This window comes from Lutjanus erythropterus, chromosome 18, assembly GCF_056507025.1.
Source record: "Lutjanus erythropterus isolate fLutEry1 chromosome 18, fLutEry1.hap2, whole genome shotgun sequence".
Lineage (NCBI taxonomy): Eukaryota > Metazoa > Chordata > Actinopteri > Lutjaniformes > Lutjanidae > Lutjanus > Lutjanus erythropterus.
The window spans coordinates 3,139,331-3,163,266 of record NC_139334.1 but is presented as its reverse complement, the minus strand read 5'-3'; the positions used below and the strand labels follow the sequence as shown (position 1 = coordinate 3,163,266).

At 40.5% G+C, this 23,936-nt stretch overlaps 1 protein-coding gene across 2 annotated transcripts in view; it reads left to right on the top strand.

The window, feature by feature from the left end:
- The first annotated feature begins 1,720 nt into the window (after positions 1-1,720).
- The window catches only part of sobpa (sine oculis binding protein homolog (Drosophila) a), a 59,996-nt gene continuing 37,780 nt past the window's right edge, over positions 1,721-23,936 (top strand). For both annotated transcript variants that reach the window (XM_084742642.1, XM_084742641.1), the window contains exons 1-3: positions 1,721-2,062; positions 20,899-21,019; positions 22,725-22,934. In XM_084742642.1, coding sequence (XP_084598768.1) covers positions 1,967-2,062; positions 20,899-21,019; positions 22,725-22,934 — 427 coding nt within the window. In that variant the 5' untranslated portion in view covers positions 1,721-1,966. The remainder of the gene's footprint in view (positions 2,063-20,898; positions 21,020-22,724; positions 22,935-23,936) is intronic.

Genomic DNA, 23,936 nt, shown 5'->3' with positions numbered 1-23,936 from the left:
TAATGAATGGCTGACTGCCAGCTATGCTACATGTCCAGTTTTTGTGTTATAACTTTAGACTGAAGGGAAGATGTTCGAGACATTGATCAGTCCAATATTGTTGAGAAAAAACTTTATAAATCAACTTTAAAATAGTTTTTTCTTTAAACCACTGGACTGGAGTGCCTAGTTATAGACCTTTTTCACAGCAGCTGTTTTGACATGAAACATGGGCATTCCCATTGAAACTAATTGATAGTAACAAATTACAAAACTGCTTCAAGGCTCAAAGTGTGATGTCATAAGTTTGAATTAGGCCTATATGAGACCTTTTTCTGTAATGTTCCTTGTTTCTTAGTCCAGAAAAGTCAAATATGAGACACCTGTAGGCTTATTTGCGTCTAGTATGTTGTTACCTGAGGGAACAACCTGAGGGAGAAGAAGAAGCAACACTCTGAAGGCCAAATGGAAACTTTATTTGAAGCCTGATGGTTCAGCCATTACAAAATCAACACACCTAAAAAGTTTCCTTTGGCCCTGAAAGAGTGTAGAATCTTTTCCTGCGCTATGATGAAGGATTTGTTTCAGGCACACACACACACACACACACACACACACACACACACACACACACACACACACATTTACTTATGTACTTAACCCTCAAACCTAACCTTATCTTAATCCTTAACCCTAACCCTAACCTTATCCACAGAACCAGAAATCAGTGTTTTTCCCACTGAGGACATGTTTTTTGTGCCCACTTACCCCAGCTGTCCCTAATTAATTAATTGGTCTTGAGATTGAAATGTGTCCTTGAAAATAACCTAATACTTAATTATACCCTAACTGAAAACCAAGTCTTCACCCTGAAATTCACTTCGTGGGGTTCAATTTGTGCCTTTTGTCCTGATGAATCACTGTGTAAACAGTTTAACAACAAATGGTGTCATTCTTGACTTGTAAAATATATATTTGAAATTGGAAAATATCATATGTGTGATTTGTGCCAAACATGCCAAAGCGAGGTCTCATGGTGGTCCACAAGAAGGGGTGTGAGTTTGTCTCTCTATTACCCTAACTGTTACTAGCCCAAACCTAACCTAACCTTAACTCTACTACAAAACCAAAAATCAGTTTTCCCAACTGAGGTCCCCATTTGCCACAGCTGTTCCCAACTTATCTTAAGTCTGACACATGTCCCCAAAATAGCTTAAGTCATACTTACACGCACATTTTCTTTCTCTCATTTGAGATGAAAGTTCGGTGAAACATCCACCGGTCTACCGATGTGTCCTTGAGCAAGGCACTGCGCTTGAACAGTTGCTTTGGTCAAGACCGACAGGAAAATCTTTCTGCACATGCAGCTGAACGCACTGGAACTTCCAGACTTGACTTTGGAGTTTGTTCGTGGTGTTAAATGACTGAAGCGGTGAAGTGTGTAACTGATAAAGAGCCTAAATGTCATTACGAGCAGCAGCAGTAGGTTGCGGGCTCCCCCCCCCCTGAAGAACAATGTGGGTCTGGAGGGCTGTGTGGGCACCTGTTTGCTGCCTGCAGTCTGTCACCATGAGGGAGCAGCGCTAAGTGGATGTGACTGCTCTGATTGCACTCCACGGGAAAAGCGAGAAGAAATAGCCTACCTCTGATCACCAACGCGTCATATAATGTTTCAGCGGACGCCCCTCCCCCTGTCTCGTTTTTTCCCCTCACTCAACCTCTTCTTTGACTCACAGAGGCGGCTCACCACTGGCGCACGGACCGTGGAGGATACGCGGGGCAGAAGATGGCTGACTTAGCCGGGCGCCGCAAGCCCTCGGCGGCATCGCCAGCGTCACACGGGCCGCTGAAAAGCTGCAAGACCTCCGCCGTCTGGCGACTGTAAACAGCTGCTGCCTCTGCTTGCCTCTCTCTGTCCCCCCCTCATCCTCCTCCTCCTCTTCCCTCTCCTCACCGCAAATATTGACAGAAGTATCACAGAGAAAACATGGCAGAGATGGAAAAAGAGGGCAGACCTCCGGAAAATAAAAGAAGCCGAAAGCCAGCTCACCCGGTGAAAAGGGAAATAAATGAAGAGATGAAGGTAAAGAAAAAAGGGGTCCTTGCCCAGTTGCATGTGATTACGCGTGGAAACAGAGTGGTTGTGAGCAGCATGCATGTCTGTTGAAGCACTAACCAGTGGAAATATACCACACACTCAAGTGCAATTGGCTGCATGATGGTCAAACTTTGATTTATGATTATTTCTTTAAGTTCTATTGTCATGTATCCACGCTGAATGCCAGCCTCAGCAGCGCACCCTGCCAATATACCCGCCTTGCACAATGGATGCGGCACCCATTCACTGCTACTGTTCTACTAGTAAGTTTTGAATCAATGAGGAATACGGTGTACTGACGCTTCATGTCATAATTTCTCCGTTTGTGTGCCCTGCCTTTCACGGCTTGCCCGGGAGTTAATGGAAAATCCAGTGCGTCAGTGAAGGCGTCAACAGTGCCTCTACTATTACTATTTATACTATTACACTACGGAGAGCAGCCAGTGTGCATAATTAGTATAAATCAATGGGGAAACACTCGCCTATCCGCGATGCTTTTGCGTGCCTGAGTAGCCGAGGTGTGTTTGTGTTTATGTGTGTGTGTGTGTTTTGCCCAGCTGCCCAGAGGCGTGTGATCCAGATGTGCGTCTGTGAGCTTTACGCACACGACAAGAGCACATTGTCTCCCGTGCTCGGCCTGCACGATCCCATCCCAGTAATCATCCACACGTTGTTTCTTTCCGTGTTATTCTTAAACGTTGTGATATGTGAGCACCGCATGAGCTCCGTGCAGCGGTTCATTGTGGAGAAAAGAAAGTGTTCCTGGCTTGGCTGTGTGTGTGTGTGTGTGTGTGTGTGTGTGTGTGTGTGTGTTAGAGAGAGAGAGAGAGAGAGAGAAAGAGGCAGGCTGTGTGTCCGCTTTGTCTTCATCTCTTCATTGTTTGTACACATTTTGGCTGGAGACACACACGCACTCAGATGTGCAGGTGAATAATAGTGGGAATTGTGATTTTTTAGGCTGTCAGAGGGAAAAGAGAGGGCTGCTGCTGGCTGTGAGCGAGTCCTGAAACAACCCTGCTAGAATAAAACCTTTTTGTTTTTGGACACATCCAAAATATACCAGCGGCGTTCAAGTGTCACCGCTGTTACTGTAAAAAAAAAAAAAAAAAAAGAAAGAAAAAAGAAAAGAAAAAATAATGTTCATTTAATTGATGACAGTTGGGATCGACTGATACTGGATTTTTGAAGCCAATGTTGATAACGATATTAGGGAGAAAAACAATTCTGATATCGATATATATAGTACAAATATGCTTATCGAATACTTGTGACCATAATGGAGGCAGGATATTTGACAAAAAACTTTATTGTCCAAAATGATATTAGGTTACTGACATAGTAAACTTTCCCTCATATTCTTAATAATTATAAATAACTATGAATATATATTTAAAAAACACAAATGGAAAATATGTAAGTATTAAACTTGAATTAGGAAGAAGGCTCAGACATATTAAACTAAAATAAAAACAAGTGAGATAAAATAAATAATGAATAACAATAATAAATAAATAAAAATAATCTTCAGCATACATGCAGATACCGATATAGAGCAATGATAGGCTAATATTGGCAGATAATATCATCAGACTGATATGTCACTCTGACTCTAATGACCATTTTAGTGATGAGTGAGCTCAGCTGTCAAAATGCATTAATCATTATCATTGGAACAGACAGTAAACTACAATCATGCTGTATTATTGCATTATAATGAAGGTTATTCAAATCAGATTTTAGGATTTTAATCCACTACAGGTATTTTCCTTGTGTGCTTCACTTAGTTGCACCTTTTCAGAGTTGTTCAGCCAGAACTAGATTTTTGGGGCTGTTGATGGAGGCAGGATGTTGTGCAGTTTAACAATAAGCTTTGTTGTCGAAAGTGACATCAGGTCACTGAAACAGTAAGTGTTCACTAGTGTTTTTAATAATTATAAATTACTGTAAATATTTTACAGAACAACAAAAAATTGTCATAAATCAGACAACATACTGACAGACAGATATAGCTGTGATAAGCCAATACATTAGAGATGCGCGATTATTTCACATTATTGTATTTTTAAAAGAAGTCTTGATTTAATAACTCATAACTCTGACTGAACCAAATCGAATGGACATCTCTATGGCAACAAAGAACAGTTCTAACATTTTACCTAAGAATTTGAACGAAATACTTTGACATCATCTGACACCAATAACGACAAAGACCGACATATCTATGATAGGCTAATATTGGTCAATAATTTATCATCCTATCATCAATATATGCTGATGATATTGGCTGACCGATATTTCTGTTTGGATCTAATGACAATCTAGATGCTTTGTTGGTGAGCTCTGCTGCTAAAGATGCATTAATTATTCTTGTTATTATCATTATTTTTATAGAACAATAACGAAGGGTCAGTAAACTCAACTAATCGGTACAATCTACAGTACAGAACTGTATTTTTGTTGTAGGTATTTTTTGTGCGTCACTTAGTCGAAGCTTAAGCAGATGCAAACCTTTTCAGACTTGTCCTTGCTTGTTACCTAACAAGGCATTGGAGATTTCTTTCAATGACAGCATTTTAACAGCTAGTTATCTGGACATGTTTTCTTGAAAAATATTCCCACAGTTAACCCTCCCTCCTGCTGTCTGGTCCCTGATGAGGGAAGGAGGGAGGGATGCAGGGTGGTGGTGGTGGTGGTGGTGATGGGAGGTGTCAGGCGGGGTCTCTCCGTGGAGAAATTTCCTCAGTTCTTATCAGGGGAGCACTTGAGGTGGTCTCAGTGGGGCATTTAGAATCAAAGAGCATCGTTTAGGCACAATAAAGTGTTGCTTTGACTCGGAAAGCCATTTATTACCATAAATCTATTCGGACTGCGAAAAAAATCAAATCAAATGTCTCCTGTTAATAATTTATCAGATTGACTGAGTAATTATATGATGTCAGTCAGTTGTAAGTTGTGCTGTTAGATGATAGATGCCGTGACGGGGGTCATCCTTCAGGGTTCACTGAACTGACATCTCTCGAACATCTCATTTGATGAAAGCAGCTTCATTTGTCATTTGTAACTGTAATCAGTCAAATTGTGGGTCTGAGTTTTGACCAAAATAAAAATGTCAACGGCTTTTTAGATATGTCAATACAAAATTCAGCAGATGCAGTGTTGTATTGATGGCGCGTGGGGAAAAACAACACTCTCCCGTGACAACTCCAGTATCTCCATCAATACCAGGGGAAGCTACTGAATGGAGCGGCAGATGTGGTTAAGGTGTCAAAACACTTTCAAAGGCTAAACAAGTTCGATTGTAGCTCATTACACAACCTTGAATTTCATCTCCTATTGCGCACGCACGCACACACACACACACACACACACACACACACACACACACGAAAGCGTCTGTCTACAAATTTAATTTAGTAAAACAACTGATCCACAGATAGAACCTAGGGAACTAGAATATAGCAGTAGGCTTGCTTTAAATACCTTTAGTATTATTGTGAAATTATGGGAGCTAAAGTGTTAAAGGGACAGTTCACCCCAAAATCAAAAATGCATGGAGATTTTGTTTGGTGTGTGTTGCAGAGTTTTGGAGATATCAGCTGTAGAGATGTCTGCCTTCTCTCAAATATGATGGAGATGGAACTTGGCTTGTGGTGCTCAAAGAGACAAAAAATACAGCAGTGTCTCTTTCCAAAAGTCATGACCCGGTTAAATGAGAAAATCCACAGGCCTTGTTGCGAGCAGTTTCATGTTAGGAACTATTTTCTTTCTACTGAATTACCATTTCATCAAGCAAAAGGAAGCATGCATCTACTCAGTGAGAGGCTTGCGCTTGTGACAAAGCGGGATGTAAATATAAAGGGCATCCTCTTTGGATGAGCTGTACTATCTCGTCCATGAGAAGATGCACACTTCCTTCCTCCTTTGCAGTGATTAGGGTTGGACATCATTTCTTTCTTTTTCTGATATCGGTGCTAATACGATAGTTTGTTAAACAGTCCCAGTGCTGAAATGGTGCATGAACTGATACTTGAAAAAAAAAAACAGGATCACAAAATGAAAGCTGATGGCATTAAAGAACAATTTTTTTTCAATTCTAAGACAACTTTAGACTTGAAGGAGAACAATTTAACTGTAAACAGTTTAAAATACAAAACACATAACACATTTACAAAAAATTCACATAAGTACAACTCAACCCAACTCCAATAACTCAACACTAAATAACAGTTAGGACAGGACTAACAGCAAAATAAATTTCGAGTTGGTGTTCTTCAAACTCCGGCTTCAAACTTCATATAAATATACGAAGGAAACGCTGCTGTCATTATCATCAGTTCTATCATCATTTGTGCTCCAGTCTCCGGGGGCCAGAGACGCCCACACTGCCAGCGGATGTGCTTGTCATGGGGTCCCACAAGCAGTCAGGCACAGTGCATCTCTCTGCTTTCAAGTGTATCTAGGGTGACAAGACGTCCTGAAAAAATCAGGACAGTCCAGAATCCCGGACCCTGTTCTGTTTGTCCCCAAAATTAACCATTATAGTAACAGATATGAACAATATATTAATCTGCAAAAATATTCTTATGTAGGCTTTAATTCCTAATTTAAGCTATTAAAAATGTCTCATTTCTTTTTGTAAAATATGTAAGAGTATTATTGTTTGTATTGCACTGATTAAGATATCATAAATAACAGATTATTTATGCCATTCAACTTTTTAAACTAGATGATGAAGAATGACAGTCATATATAGTAAAAATGATGTTTAAAATGACTGTAATATACCTGTCATCTTTGCGTAATGGTTTGTGCATCTTGTAAACACCCCCACTTCATATCATCCTCAGAATCTGTAATTGATCTTTATTATATTAATTATTATATTAATATTACATTTTAATCCTTTTGACACAATATGCTCATGCCCAACTGCCCCATCCTGAGTTTCACCCATTCTCATCTGGTCATTCTAAGTCAGAGGTCTGCAGCCTTTACTCTCAAAAGAGTAACTATTAAACTTTTAAAACTTTTCTGTTTTTTGGGTTTGCCATCCATAGCTAGCCTAGGGAGACTCAAGACTAGCCACAGACAAAATTTAATGGAAAAGCCACTGACATGCAGACGTAGGCTTTGACGCAAATATTAACTGACAAAAACATTTTTAAAACATTTTTTATTATTCTGTGTTTAGTTGACAGATTTTTTACATCTGGAGAATGTAAGAATCACTTTAGGCTTACAACAGTGATAACCGTGATAAAACATTTAATTGTTAAAAAACGAACCATTCTTCATTTACATTTGATTTCTTGTTAAAACCACAGGGAGACACGGGACAAAAGAGCCACATGTGGCAGCTGCAGGTTGCAGGTCCCTTCCCTAAGTGTATCCTCCTGCTGCGCCAGATGCTTCCCCCATTTACAAGCAATTGTTTTTAAATGTATGTTGGATGTTCTGCTCAGTTTTGGAATCCTTTCAAGGGAAATACAGCCACACTTTAGACTGTTTAGCTTGGCATTTTAACTGTGTTTATGGTAGCTACCAGCTAACACGTCACTTGCTGCCAGATCCATGGACAGTGAGTGCTGCCATGATGTTAACTAGTGGATTGGTGATGCGTCTGTAACATCAACTGAAATGAGACACCATAATTTGCGTGTGTGGATTCGGGCCAGTAGGAACTTGTGCCATATTAGCGTTGGGTTTCTGTACACAACCCTAGTGATGATATGGTTGGCTGGAGGAGTTTGGTTGAAAGAAAATAGTTCCTACATGGAACTGCTCACAGCAAGGTCTGTGGATTATTTTCGGTAACTGGGTCATGATTTCTGGAAAGAGATATTGCTGTTTTGAGTTTTTAAGTAGTATTTTGTGGCGGTTTGAGTTAATGATAAATTATTCATCTATTAATTCCCATGTATTAACTGACAATGTATGTTTTGTGTTGTATCTCTGAAGCTCACAGGTTTCCTCACTGTTTAGCTTGGACTGTACAAACAGTAACTGAACCGCATTAGTTGAATGAGAACAGGTGGAGAAACGTAGCCGTTTTGAGCGAGAGCCTCATTGTTTTGTTCTGTCTGTTTAAATTGTCTGTGCTTCATGAATCGATGTTTCACATAATTAATGTGCAACTAGAATTATTAAAATAAAACTTAAGATGAAAAAAAGCTTTCATCGGAAAATACAGAAAACTTGCAGCACTACTATTTGCACCATAAGCTGAAGGCTGTCTACTTCCATTATATGGGAGAGAAGGTGGATATCTCTACAGCTGATGTCTCCAAATCACTGCAACTCACACCGAAAAAATAAAAGCACTACAGGCCAAAGGAAAAATATGCATTTTTGATTTTAGGGTGAACTGTCCCTTTATAAAAGATATGGATGTATTTGCTATGATATAACATGAAGTTATGAGAGTATTATACCTAGATACAAATCCAACTGTAAACCTGGTGATACAACCTGCAGAGTTGCAGTTAATTAACACTATGCCATGGTTGCAGGATAACAGCCTCAAGAACAGTAAATCCAGTTTAATGAATTGATTTTCTGCAGAAAACTCTCTGATTCTTCTATTCCAAGTGTTCAGAACAAAAAGACCCAGTTTGTTCTCTTCTCTCATCTTCAATATTTCAAGCTCGGAGGAAAAAACACACATACAGACACACAATGTGTCCTTGTGAGGGATCATACTCCTCAGAAAAACCAAACAGTCTGACAGTGTTTCCTTCATCTGGCTGCTTAATGTGTGCCACGGTAAAATAAGCCCCGGTGAGTAATCAAGCAGAAGGAGGAGTGGGCATGGAGGGGATATGAGAGGCTGGAGAGAGTAGGGTAAGAAACAGTGGAGAAAGGAATGTATACAGCGCAGGGCTGGCTAAGCTGTAAAAACTGTAACCTGAGTGTCTCTGCTGGATCAGATATCAAGGAAAGTAGAGGGAAATGAAAGCAGAGGAGAGGGAGAGGCAGAGGAGGAGAAGAGAGGGAGCAGGGGAGTGGAAAAGTGGAGAAGCAGGAGGAGGAGGAGGCAAAGGGAAACTTGGCGTGTGGATTCGGGAATGTTATCACGGTGTACAGTGACCTGCTCTGGTTTCTGGCCGCAAGGTATCCAATTCCCACCACCATCATTACCACAAGCTCTGCTGGCCATGACTGGGTCTTACTGGAGGGAGACGACTGGGAAGACTGTGGAGAAGCAGGATTTCAAATGTATTTTAATCATTATCCGTTATGGCAGAGAAGTGCCAGCTTGTGAATCCTATCTTTACTCAAAGTATCATCACTAACTAATCATGCAAAGGCTCTGGAAAACCACCCTCTTGCCCTTAACTGTGTCATGCTAAGGAGACAAGGCACAGCAAAGGCATCAGTAGAGGCAAGGCCTTTCACAGGTCAAATGTGCAGGATTTTTTGGAAACAACCCCCCCCCCAGTTCAATGAATGACAGAGAGAGAGAGACAGAGAGAGAGAGACAGTAAATGAAGTGAGGGAGCACCGTTAGCGAGAACAAAATGATAAAACAAGGAAATTAAATGGCACATTTTAAGACATGCCCTCACCTCTGCACTGTGCTAGATTTTGTGTGCATACAGCCAAAGTGATCCTCAATCTGCTCTGCCTGTGTGTGTGTGTGTGTGTGTGTGTGTGTGTGTGTGTGTGTGTGTGTGTGTGTGTGTCTGCCTGCAGCTCTCACAGACAGAGAGCAGGGCAGAGAGACAAGCACAGATGTAACAGTTGATTGTTACATTACTATAGAGTCTCGACCTCTAAATCTGTGTGCTGCTATAGGCTGGGGGCTACAAACCACTTTCAAACAGGACAAAGTCCAGAAATGTCCAGAGTGCAGCAAAAAAGGAGAAAGTAACAAAATGCAAGCAGAGGGCAGTGTCTCTGCAGACACAGACACCACCAGACACTTCTTGTGGCTCCTAAGTGAGTTAAAGGGAATATGTCTATATGAGCCTATTCAATGCCTTTTAAAGCTGATGGCACAAATAATGTTAATTTTACACAATAATGATAAAAGATCTTACACTGTACACTGTACTTACATGGTATATAGTTGTGTAAAGTCAGGGCTAAAATGAAGGGTAACTAAACATCAAGTAGTGTTTAAAATGTACCATGTAATTGTCACACAAAGGCTATTAGGCATCTCACATACATGGACATGTCAGGAGGTAGGCCTACAAGGTGATATGAGGGAGGATGCCGCCCCCCTTTGTTAGCAAAATTACCAAAATGCATCCCCCTTGTTAACCTTAACCAGTGGCAGAGATTGTACAGGGCAGAGGGATTGTTTAGTCTAGTCTGCTTGGCTCACTGATCCTTCATCTGACTGAGGTTTGTGACACTCAGAATCTGTGGCCCCGACCACAGCTCTGAAATATCAGCAGCCTAACTGTGCTGTGTATCGATAAATCCATGGCGCTGTCCGTGGTGCTGAAGTAGCAGATGGATTTGTAATTGGGCCTTTTTCTCTCAGTCCTGGCCTTCTGTCAGTTTCAGATTTGTAATACTTTCTAAACTATATAGCTACAGGTAAAACCAAAAGAGTCATTCAAGAGTTGGTTTGCTAGTGGCAGGTGAACAAAGTGAATTGGGTTATTAAAAGGACTGGTCTTCTCATCACTGGGCCATCCCCTTGTAAAAAAAAAAAAAAAAGAATCATCATCAAAAACAGCAGGAGAATAATTGTGATCATCCTGTTTGTGTCAAAAAACATTCATCATTGATTATCGCTTATCCTGCGCAGAATCGCAGAGATTTTAAAACAGACAAAGTAAGGCTGCAGCAGCAGAGCTGATGTAATGTAGTGAGTGTGTGTCTTATTACGATTGGTCCATGTGTGTGTGTTCAACGGGGCTGGAGCTTGTCCACAGTTTATCTCACATACTACTGGACCTATCAACCTAAAACATTTTGTGCACACTTATGACTGTATGCTCAATGACCTTGTGTGATCTTGTGTTTGCAATCGTTTACAATTTATTAAAAACTTTGAAAAACCTATATAACCTATAATAACTGCTGACTTCTCACTCCTCTTAGGGCCCACAAGTCATCAACAACTGCTAGGCTAAAAACAAGGCTACCTGCTAGCAGTGCTGAGGAGTAAATAGTTAACTTTTACTTTACTTTTACTTACTTTTTTTTGTAATTAACTTGCAAAAGGAAATTCATGTAAAATGTAAATGCAATCCCTTACATTGGTGATTACATTACTTTTCAGGTTGCCTGATGATCTGCACTCTGTCCTTTATGAGAGGAAGAGTGTCTCCTTTCTTCTTTCAAAAGTCATACAGTCACACTTTAAAAATAGCTTTTAATAATATCTGTCTTTTTCTTGACTCAGCTCGATGACTGAACCATTGATCAGCAAGCTGTCAGTTCCTGCTGTCCTTATTATTAATTTATTATATCAGATTGCTGCTACTTTGTTGACTACACGGCCTCATTGACATCTAAGGGATTAGTCCACTTGGGGAAAAGGATGTGCTCAGTACTTTACATAGACTGATATTTTTACTAGACGAAGGCTAAAAAGGAAAGGATTTGTCCCCCTGGCAGTGGAAAGCGATTTTTCTCATTTTTTTCTTTTCTTCTTCTTTTGTCTCATTTCACTATTTATTAATTATTGATGAGTGCACTTTAAATCAGTTAAATTCTTATATTGTGATTAATCGAGTAAAGCTTAATCATTAACATCAGGAATCTGAATATCTAAAATTTTGGTCATGGTGACATTTGGACTTGATGGTGGCAGTAAACAAAAGGGCAGTGGTGAACAAGTTAATTAGGAATCATCCTCTGGAGAACATGAATATTCATTCCACATCTCATTAAATCTGTCCAGTGGCTGTTCAGATATTGTTCTCTCTAAGTCACCATCCCACTGCCGTGCATTTGAGCGAGCGTTGCCTTTTTTGTATTTTCCTAACTCGATACATAAACACTAACCTCTTGGCAGCTTTCAGACATAAACGGCACTTCCAGCTGACCTCCGTTGACCCCCATTCTGTTCGAGGCTCTCAGAAGTCTCTTGAAGTCTGTGTAAAACCAGATGAAAAAGCCTATACATCCAGTGTATAGACATCTGTAGCTGCCTCAGTGGCTCCAGTGCCTGTTCCTTCCCTGCTCACCCCGAGCCAAAGTTGGTGCCGCTGCTTTGATGAGCCGCCAACCAGGATTAGATTCCACTCTTAATATTACTCCCACTTTCTCGAAGTAGTAGGGTGACACAGAGGACAGGGTGGTAGGAATGAGAGGGAGACACAGACAGATGCTGTGTTGTTGTCTCGGTGACGAGGTGGTTATTTTACAGTAGCTACATCCGCTGTACTCAGGAGTACATTCAGTTTGGGTTATGCTCCAAGCTTGTTTGTTCTGAAGGAGGATTTTCTCCTTGAAGATTTTTTCTTCTCGACGTTCTGTCCTCACAGTCGGGCTGCAGTAATTACTGCACTTGTGTTTGCCAGTGTTTGCACTTTGAGTCTGTCAGAGCACTGACACTTTCTGATTAATAGTTAAGAACTGATGCTGTTGTTGCATAGTGACTGTATTAGAAAACCTCTGGAGAATTCTCTGCTACTAAGTATAGAGATCAGACATTATTTAACCCAATTAATTTGAGTGATTTTAAGAATCGTTTAGGACATGAACCTCTGTCACAACGCCATACAAGGGCCACTTGCATTCACACCTGTGGGCTGTTTACTGTATGTAGTTCATCTAAATTGTGTGTATGCATGTATTGAACTGCAGTTTCAACAGATAAACATATTTTATTGGCATTTTAGGAATAATCACAAAACAATACAGTGACGTGAATTATTAAAAATTACGACTTATGTGAACAACAAGAGTTTGCAAGCTATGTAATAACACTGCATTACAATTTAATTCTTCTTTATGGAAGGACAGTGTCTATAAACCAAATGTCCCAAAATGCATCTGGGCACTGAAGGCGTCTATCTGCTAGATGTCAGTATATGTTAGATAGCGTCTCAGTATCATGTAGCCATTTCCAGGCGAGTGGTTGTAGCTGATAGCGTTACTAGTAGCAGCCTAGCAAAAAGTCAAAGAAAAGAAGAAGTTGATGCAAAAGGGAAGGCAATTTAATGAGAGATGGGACAGTAAATACATGTTTGTACTTAATGGAGACAAGTCGGTTTGTCTTATACTTCATTTTTAAAATATACTCTATAATAATTGTACAGTTATTCACCTCTGCCTTAGTTTTAATTAAAAACAAGCTAATCGTCTCATCCAGGTAGTTAATCTGGGGAAAGGGATGTCAGACTCTTAACATAAACGAGCGGGGGCTGCCAGTGACTGTAAAATGTAGAATTTCCAACTCAAAAAAGACACTGCATGATGCAGTCATGATGAAGGTAATGGAGGCAACTGTTTCTTCCGTAAGTTAAGTATTCCAGCTATGAGAAGAGTAAATGATGCTTCCTTTACAGATATACTTCTGCCCAAATAGGGGTATTAATTGGGCATTTTTTGTTGAAACATAAACCCATAGTGCAGAACTTTTGTCTCCCCCTTCTGGCAGTGAGAGTAATTTCATAAACACTGTTGATGAGTGCTGATGCCATATAGGCTTCGCTCTGCTGTTGCCTATTCCATCACTATGGTTACTCCACCCTTCAGCTCTGGTCAAACCAATCATTGCTGGTTTACATCACAACCAGTATGAACCAGTATGTTGCTACAGACACCAGGTTTTAAAAACTCCAGTATACTGTAAAATAGGGACGGGCGATACCAAACTTTTTGAATTCAATATCTTACCAACACTTTCTGTTACAATTTTACTAATACCGATACTGATAATTTTTTCAATGGGCATGTCATTTTTCAAAATAATAGTCGTTTTTAGAATAAACAAATAAAAACCAAACAGAAAATGACAGAAGAATTTTATTATTAAGCAACTATGCATATAAATGGTAAAATTTGCGAAAACTGTAAAAAATTGTCTATTTCAAAGAAATTCTACAATAAAAATGGTAATAAGATTGAAAAAATCTCTTTCTTGTGAAATCTTCATTTTCAGAGTCTGTGTTTTTTAAATATTGCTCATGTTGCTGTTGGATGGCACTTTTTTGTCAAAAATAATGCATCTTACTGTATTTTTGCTTACATGTGAAAAGTAGCACTACACCACGCTACGTTTCCTTCCTGCCATTCATACATATGATGCAGAAGTGTGTGACTGTATGCAGCTGCATGCTTGGTTTTAATCTCTCACAGGTTTCCAGTCATGTGACACAGGTCAGCTACATATGTCAGGGCTGGTCATTGGCACAAACTTTACACAAAAGTACTGAAAACATTTGGAAATGATGGAGCCATCTGTGTTTTGTATTTATGTAATTTTATTATCTTCTGATTTTTACAGGAATCATATCAAATGAGTAGTTTGCGAGAATCAATGTGTCGTTTTCGCCCTTACTGCAAAATACAGATAGATTTACCTGGCGGTGATAGTCTTAATCAGCATTGTATGAACTCTTGAATGTAACAGATGTTCATTTACATGATAAAGTCCCACGCTGCAGGTTTCAGGTGGTGCAAAATGCCACGAAATATGTTCGCTGGGTGTCAGCGTGCTTGTGTATATAGCTGTCAGAACCTAACTTTAGCTCTGCTCAGGAAGTGGTACTAAATCTGACTTCCAGGAACCTTCAGGCGGAGCGAGCACTGCTGTCACATCTGCAAACACGAGCTGTCCTCATTAACAGACTGCACTGCTTCCACCACCGTTTTAAAACGCTCTGCGACAAAAAGCTGAGATTAGAAATGTTTGGATTAGACTTTAATTACTGTAAAGAATCGCTGCAAATCCTTCCATTGTTGGACGCCGAACTGTCCAACCTTAAAGTCCAGAGAGTTCCAGATGTGCAATGAAACGTTCTTGCAGACACAGTAGTTGCACGATTGGTGTCTCTCATGGTGCTTTGGCTTCACCTGTCATCGACTTGAACCTGCACCTTTCTGCCACGTCTACCTATTGACCACGCCACCACAGTGGTATTTCATAACAGGCAGATCAATAACTCCTGTCATTCTTCATTAATAATGCCTTTCCAGCATTTAGACCAAGTCATTCCACTAACTGTGGCTGTTCACTTCTGCATGGCAGGGCAGAAACTATACGCTCTGTATGAACAAAGCAAAACTGAGGCAAAACTGATCTACTACTCTCAGATACAAATACAACACATCATGAATTTCTCTCCAAAATGCTTAGAAACGGAGTGAAAATGCTGACGAAGCAGGAGAAAATCTGCTTCTGTCACTCCTATACAGTGCCACAGTGTCTCAAATATGCAAAGAGATACTTCTGCCTCAGTCTAAACAAGTGTGTGTGTGTTGGTGTGTGTGTGGGGGCTCATTTCCACTTGTATCTCCTTTACTATAATACCACTGTAAGCAATATCCAAACTGCGCTTTGTGTTGGTGCTCCGTTAATTGAATTTGTATCAAGTAATTGAGTCAGTGGACCAACCTGTTGTCTGCAGGCGGTGGACTCAGACAGGCTCCGTGCTGCATCAGCATGTATATGAGCCGCTGAAGACTTTTTTTTCTCACTTTTTTACAGAGCTGCATAAGGTGTTTTATTGTGAAAGTACTTCCAGAATAACCACCTCGACCCAGACCTCGTAGTTTCACTTTATTTGCCCAAATGAAATTCTGATTTCAGATACGGTCACTTTCCCACCCACAGGAAATCACGAATCAATACTTCAGACCAGCCTCCAGCAGTGAGTGAACAGTCTGCAGACACCCAAGTTTCTGTGCAATGTGCTGAATTTGCTGGCACTGTCAACATGTGAAGTTGCCCAGTGCACTCTTAAAGTTAACATTGTTGCTGTGTCTGTTTTAGTTCTTTATTTCTGTCAAATCTGACATCCCTCTTAGAAAACAGCGATTGTTTGACTTTATGTGGCAGCCCATTTGTTCTGACATCTCTCAGCTGATCCATATACAGGTCCTGTGCAGGGCCGCCCTTAGCATTTTTGGAGCCCTTGGTGAATTCTGTCCATCTCTGCTGTGGTGGAAGGTCACTCAGCCTCCCACGATATGAAATGGCCAGAGTTAAGGAGCAGAGAAACTAAAAATAAGTATAGTTTACTTGATTAGCTAGCTAAGCTTTAATATCTATCTTTACTTGATAATAACAATAGTAATAATAGTGTCATACATACCTGTTTTTTCATAGTTCTTCTTCTACTTTTTCCCTTGTGGAGCAGGCAGCTTGAACCTACTCATAATTAAATTCTGTGTGAAGGAAATTCAGTTTTTCTTCTAAACACATTATACAATTTAGAAAATAGCTGCTGAAAACACCTGAGAGTAGTGCTGAATTCTGGACCATTGTTTGTAATTTCTGTGTTCAAGATTTTTTTGGGCAGACTTGAAACATGGCTCAGTAACACTACGTAAGCCCCACGAAACCCCACTCCCGGACAAATCCGCCTCCCAACCCCACAGCCTTCCTTACGATCAATCATGAAGTACCCTTGGTGACTCTCTCGGTCCAACTCAGCTGCCAGTTACTGCTCACTTCAGTTCCAACAACTGGCTCAAACACGTCTGTCCACTTTTCAGGTCATGGGGTATTTGGTATTTGACAAAGAGACAGCAGAGTGGACACACCCTCGTGTTTCACAGCAGAGAAAACTACCATTTTTTCATGATTTTGAGATCTAATTTTGTATTTTTATGTAGCATTTAAATTTGGCTGGGTGTTTGACAACTCGTGCTTCTGCAGTGTGACAAACTCACAACACATAGAGACTTTAATGAACAAGAAACAAAAAAGACTGACACTTTGATACCTTTCTGAATCTGATGTTTTAAACTGTCACTCCTTTATCTGTTGTGCTCTCCTTCTGGACATTAATGCACACACATCATGCATCCACGTGCCGATCTTTTTAATTTTATTTGCTCTGATTGCCGCTGCTGATGGTCGAAGGAGTTGTGCCACAAAACAGACTTGTCGACAACAAAATCCATATTTCCTTAAAATATGAAGAAAATATCAGGGTGCCGACTGCCTATACAGCCTATTATCTGTGTGTGTTTGTGTAAATAACAACAGGGTGAAAACATGCAATTTTCTTGAAGCAAGATTAATAAAGTATGGCATCTTCTTCTACAGTGGAGGCAGGATGTAAATATTTGAAAGAGTCTGGGACATAGTTCAGGTTAGGCCATGACAACCTGAATTTGCTTTTTGCACTTCTTCTTAGAACGCAGCAATGCTTTGAACCTCAGATGCACGCGCCCTTTGCGCACACGTCTGTCTGCATTTTGTTGTTAAATTTAGATCAGCTCAGAGTCAAGAGTCAGACACGCCGGGTGGTACTGAACCACTCCGACATGATCGCTGCAGCTCTGACATATCGACGAGAGCTGTTTGTAACTGACGTTTAACTGCTCGATGCGGTGACTGATGAGTGACGACCGCTGCCACGATGAGATGACGCGCACACTGAAGCTGCACTGGCTGTAAAATAATGAACTGACTCGTGTTTTGTCCGTTTGAGCTGGAGCAAGGCCGCCAATGGCGAGACAAAGCGGGTCATCTCTGTGGCAACGTGGCGTGCGGTACATTGCTGCGTGGCGAGTGTGTTTGTCCTTGCAAGCCGGTAATATGATTCTGCAAGCTGCTGTTGTGCGCTAATTGACAGGCACCATGGCATCCCATACCTGAGGTTAAATTAGTGAAAAAAAAAAGTGCTTGTTTATCATTATGAGGAATATTTGAGAAAAGTACTCAACAGAAGTATGTGGAGAACATTACTTACAGCACTGAGGACCAGTGTTCCCTGTAAGGTGATAGTTTAGTGACCTGTGACTAATATTTTATCACACAGACCAAATAATTACAACTGATTCATCCTCACTCTCTGCTGTAGTTTGCTTCCAGACAGAACATTTTCATCCATGTTTCAGAGTCAGATGATAGCTGAACCATTTACCACAGTTTAGGGTTCAGTGAGTAGACGCTTGTGGAAATACTCCAGCTGAGAGGTGTACGGTGATAATGGGCCGTGTGCATTAGCAGGGTTATAGTTTTGTTTTGAGTACAGTGTTTATTGACTGTGTTGCGAGAGGCTGTTATGGAGGAAGTACTTTTATGTATCACCTGCATGGAGTTTTTTTTTTTTTTTTCTGCATACCTGCACTAACTGTCTGCACGGCGCTCTGCTGCTGGAGGATGCTGGGACTTTACTGCTGAGCTCAAAGCAGCTTGGGTGGCACTCTGTCACAATAAATGACATTTGCTGTTAACTGAACTGTGATATTTTCTTAACTGTGAAGTTTTATCCGCTGCTCAGTGACATTCAACTTTATATTTGTGGTTTTTACTGTGTTGTGATTTGTTCTTCTCCATGATGGATTAGTGTACTGAAATAGATCCTGGTTGTTAGTCTTGTAGTGTAGGCTACATACATACATTACTGACTCAAAACTTAAACATTTCAACATTTTCAGTTCAACATTTTGGGAAATAGGCCTATTTGCTTCCTTGCCAAGAGTCAGGTGTGTTTGTTCGCTAAATATGAAGCAAAAGGCAGCATAGCTTAGCATGAAGAAAACCTATGGCTTGTTGTTCTTACCTTTTTTAGTTTTTACGTATCATCAGACAATATGTAAAGTATTAATCAGTGAGCTTTGTTTTCACTGTTGTACAGAGCTGGTTAAGCTGCTTCTCCCTAAGCGAAGCTAATCACCTCCTGACTGTAGCTTCTTAAAGGGCCAGTGTGCAAAATTAATGGGAATGTAACTGCACAATGTGAAACAAATAAAGTATAATATTCATTCCTATGTTTTAATTTGTGTATGATCATCTGAAAATATGAATTGTTGTGTCTCTGTTACTTTAAACAGTCCTCCATGTTGCACTGCCAAGATTCTAGAGTAGGCCAGAACTGACAAAGCACCGAAACACCGACTCTAGATACGGCCATTCATATTCTGTGCAAGTTTTCCGGTCACCATAGGTCCTCATACATGCTTGGCAGGGAGACTTGGATTCTGCCAGGCAAGCAGTATGGAGGCATTTTATGTTTTTTTTTTTCAGTTGTTTTTTTTTTTACAATTTCCATTGTTTGGGAGATTGTGCAACACTGTTTTCCTGTGAAACTGCAGCCATATTTTTGGATTAAAATATGTTACATTATGGAAGCCATGTGATTCACATAAATGTTATGTAACTGAAACCTTTAGATGACGTTGACTTTTGGTTTCACATGACCCATTCATCCACCTCTTCCATATGCAGATCTCATATCTCGCTCTTTATACTACATCACCTGACCCGAATCAGGTTACACTGTTGAGGTATGAGACGCAGAGGGATGTGACAAAAGGTCGGTATTTGACGACCTGGGAATTAGAATGAGTTGAGCTGTAAGAGTGGTATTGATCATCTTACTTTCTGCCAGAGAGAAAAAAAGTGAATTTCCCAAAATTCTGCTCTATTCAGGGCGGCCCTATAGCTTGGTTGATAGAGTTTGCGTCCTATGTACTGAGGCTGTCAGTCCTCTGCAGCGGCTGCCATTTCAACTCCTGCCTGTGGCCCATTTGGTTTTCCTGTCATCCCTTCAGCTCTCCCTATCACAATAAAGGGAAAAGCACAAAAAATAACCTAAAAAAAAACAACTGCTCTATTCCTTCAGTAATCCACAGCTCAGTGGTGGGTCAGTCTTAAAAAACTTGGAGTTTGCCCCTCTGGGAATGATAATTATGAAGAGATTGTTCAAGATTGTTGTTGTGCAGGACCTGGAGGGGAGGGGAGGGGACAGGATGCAGCAGGGGGAGCACAGGGATCATCCATGGCGGACCTGGCCCCGAAACGCCCATCTACAGCACTGGGTCTGAGAATAGTAGCTCAGTAACAGCCCTGACTCAATAAAATATGTGTAATCTCTGGCATGTTGTTGTTGGCTTCCTCAGCTTCAGGCCCCATGAATCAGTGCTCCCCCGAGTCCATTTAACCCCTGGGCTATTTCTGGATGCTGCGACAACATTTTCAATCAATCAGATAAGCTGTAAGAAAGAGGAGGGAGCTTTTAAAGTATCTGTAAAAGAATCACAAAATCACAAGTGAACCCCTTATCTCTGCTGTCACCGTGTCTTTACTTTGCTGTGGTTTTTATTTTACAGTATTCTGATAAGTTCTCTATGCTGGTTAGTGTTCTGTGATAGGGTTCTTATCAGAGGCTTTATTACACTCTGCTAACACCCTCCTCTTTTATTGTGCTGTGATAGGGACCATTAGTTTGTCTGGATGCGCACAATGGGCAGAGTTGGCCCCAATTAGGTTGACCCATACTTATGAGGAAGGCCTGGAGGAAAAAATCTACAACGCGGTTTCCTCGGGGCACAGCTGTAAATTTTGAGTGGCATCGCAGTATTTCTCCCTAATTAGTTGAAGAAATGTGGACAAATCTAAGGAGCTAGTCTTAAAGTCAAGGTCTCAGGAGAAGCACGACAAACGCAACAAAGTAACAGACTGTTGCATTTGGTTTTAAAACAAGTGACCTCAACTTTCATTTGTCTTCATTGTGTTCTCCAAATGTTAAGATGTTTGATTGTGTAACATTTATATTTCATGTCACACTATTCAAAATTTCAGAGGGTTCTTCACCTTTAATTTGCTACTATGTGCTGTACTGTTTATCAGCACTGTAGCAGCTTGTACTGCAAGAATTACAATTGCAATTCATGCTGATTCCTGCATGAAGACTTTTGTCTCGAGTCTCACCAGCCGACTTTTTGTGTGGCAGAGTTTTGCAGAGAACACCATGAATGAGCTGCTGGGCTGGTACGGCTATGACAAGGTGGAGCTGAGGGACTCTGACAGCCTGGAGATAGGGGAGACGCCACAGCACATCTCTGTCCTCAAAGGTATGGAGCCATTTCTGCATGTGCATTTTTCTGCCTGTCTGGTCCGGCAGTCTGCATTCTCAATTGCTTCATTATCCACCATGCGATCATGTGCTGCATTAAAAGATAATGAAATTAGTGGAAATATTAAGTGCCCATGAATGGATCATGAACCATGGCTAATGCAGTATGATGAACAAGAGTGTGGCACTTCTTTGTAATTGTGTTAAAGACCCTAAGTACATAATTTCTCAAACAGTTTCTTAGTTTGAGTGACGAGGTCCTACATGAAGACACAATTTTCTGCCAAAGTTTTAAAAGTTTAGGTAAATAATCTTGAGAGGTTTCTGTGTTTTTGTTTTTGTCCTCACTTTTATCACTACTTTGAAGTGGGTGGGGCTCAGATGAAAAATTTTGATGTCACACTGGTATGTCCATGCACCAATCAGAGTTTACCAACATTTGAAATAAAATGTGAAGAGAGATGAACTATTTGCTTAGCGGTATATTTTTCCCCCAAGACTGTTCTGCCTCGGCCTGCCTGACTGTGCTGTGATTGGCTAGTACACTTTGCCTGGTGCTATACACTGGCAGTTGGTTGTTGACTTTGTTAGACTTAGTTTTAAAAACTATTTTTCCGTTTTCAGTTGCAGTTTTGTCAGGTTTAAGCACCAAAACCACTTGGTTAGGTTTAGGAAAAGGTCACGGTTCAGGTTTAAATAGAGCCTTTCACAATATTAGAAAGGCTGTTCGCTAATGACAAAGACTACTGAGGCAATGAGCACTGGCCAATCCCAGCACAGCAATAGTAGCCAATCACAGCACCTATTTACCAGGAATGTCAATGTCAAGTGAAGTGATCCACACAGTTTTGTTGAGGCAGACTGCTGACTTTTTGAGACAAAAAAAATTATAACTAAGAATGTTTTCTGAAATTTAAACCTGCATAATTTTACTTTTTGGAGTGTAACAAGCTGCAAACTGAACAGTGACATAATATCACCTTAATAACTTGATATAGTTAGCTTGTTAGCAAACAGTTGCCTACATAGTCGTCCAGGAGACATACAGCAACGTAAGCATTCATTTGTGGTTGTGTTTACATCCATCTGATAAATCTATGCTTATTATTCACTCTCCTTTTTGCTCTGTTTCGTTCTCCACCAACTCCTGAGGGAAACATCTGACAAATTAGCTGCTAAATGCTCAACTATGTTCACCAGCTAGTCACTAAGATTGTCTGTCTGCAGTTTGGTACTGGACAGGTAGTGCACAGTCAGTTTATTAAGTGAAGTGAAGCCAACAAGACCTGTGAGACTGAATTAAATTAGTAAAGTTGTGGGTTTGAAAACAAAAACAAATGTACTGAAAGATGCTAGTCGGCTCCATACAATTGAGGGAAACTGCAGCATTGTGGGTTTGTGGGTTTGTGTGGCATTGTGGGTCCCCTGCTAATATAATAATATTAATAAATGCAGCTTTATCCTTCATTGTTGCTTATTTAGTCACTAATATTTTTGTGCCCTAAACACAAACTTTTGAAAGCCTATTTTAAAAAACCAGACATGCTTCATCAATTGTGCCTCTATTAAGGTAAAATGGGACCCTTCATGTCAGATTTCAGCCATGCAAGACTCTTACATTATGGCAGGGTTTGGAGTGAGTGCCACAGCTCCTCATCAGTTGTTTAATAACGTATTATTTTGCTCAATTTCCCCCCGTCTAGAAAACTTGTTGCCAAAAATCCAACCTTCAACAGAGAGCGGTGAGGGCTCTCCGGATCGAGCCAACAGCTCCCAGTCTTTGCCAGCCTCCAGGAACGGAGTCACAGAGCCCTCCACCACGCCGTCCACCTCCACGCCCAGCACCAAGGAACATGGCAACCTGCCCATCATAGTGCCCATCATCCCCCCACCACTGATCAAGCCCCCTGCAGGTAGGGAGCATGACACCTTTTTTTTTTTGGAAAGATATACACACAGTAGATGAATTGAAAAGTTTGAACCTTTTTTTGTCAAGACAGTAGAAAAAGGGATAGTTTGAATTATTTGAAGTGGGGTTGTATGAGGTACTTATCGATAGTCAGTGTATTAGCAACATAAGATTTTTAGCCACTTAACAAAAAGGTCCACCTGAAAATCAGTATGCTATATTTAGAATATTTTAACCGCTTTACTTTTCCATCAGATAACCTTATCTGACAGTAAAGCAACATTGTGTTAGCCAAATATGGCTCTCTCCAAACCAACCAAACTCCATTAGCGAAATCAGTAACTTTACCTCACAGAACACAGGAGTTGTTGGTCTACCGCTGTCTTGATCTGTTGTGTAGTTTGTGTTATTATGTGGTGGCAGTAAGTCCGAACTCTCCTTTTAATACTCAGAAGTCACACAATAACACAAACCAACTAACATATTGAGGCAGCATTAGACCAGCAACTCCCATATTCTGCGAGGTGAAATTACTGATTTTGCCTATGGCGTTTGGTTGGTTTGAAGAGAGTGATATTTGGCTGATAAAACGGCAGTTTTCCATCAGAAAAAGCTTTCTGATAGAATGGTAAATTGGTGAAAACAGTCTAAATATAGCATACACTTGAATTGGTATAGATTTTTTTTGGTGGACCTCTTTTAAATACCTTTTGTTGCTGAGCCGGTCCACAGCAGTTCATTGCTGACCGCCATCTACTGTAGCTAAAACACTGACTATCAATAAGTACCTTGTGTAACCTCACTTCAAAAAATCTGATCTGTCCCTTTAAACCAAGAAAAAATCAAGTAGTATCAAAATATACTAAAATCAAAAAATCCAGGTGGCCTCCAGAGCCAGAACATAAAGTTTCAACTGTTTTATGCTTGTCTATTTGCGCGTTTTGGACAAGGTTACATTTTAAATTTCCAAAAAGATCAAGGTCATTTCGAGCCCATGGCAGATTGC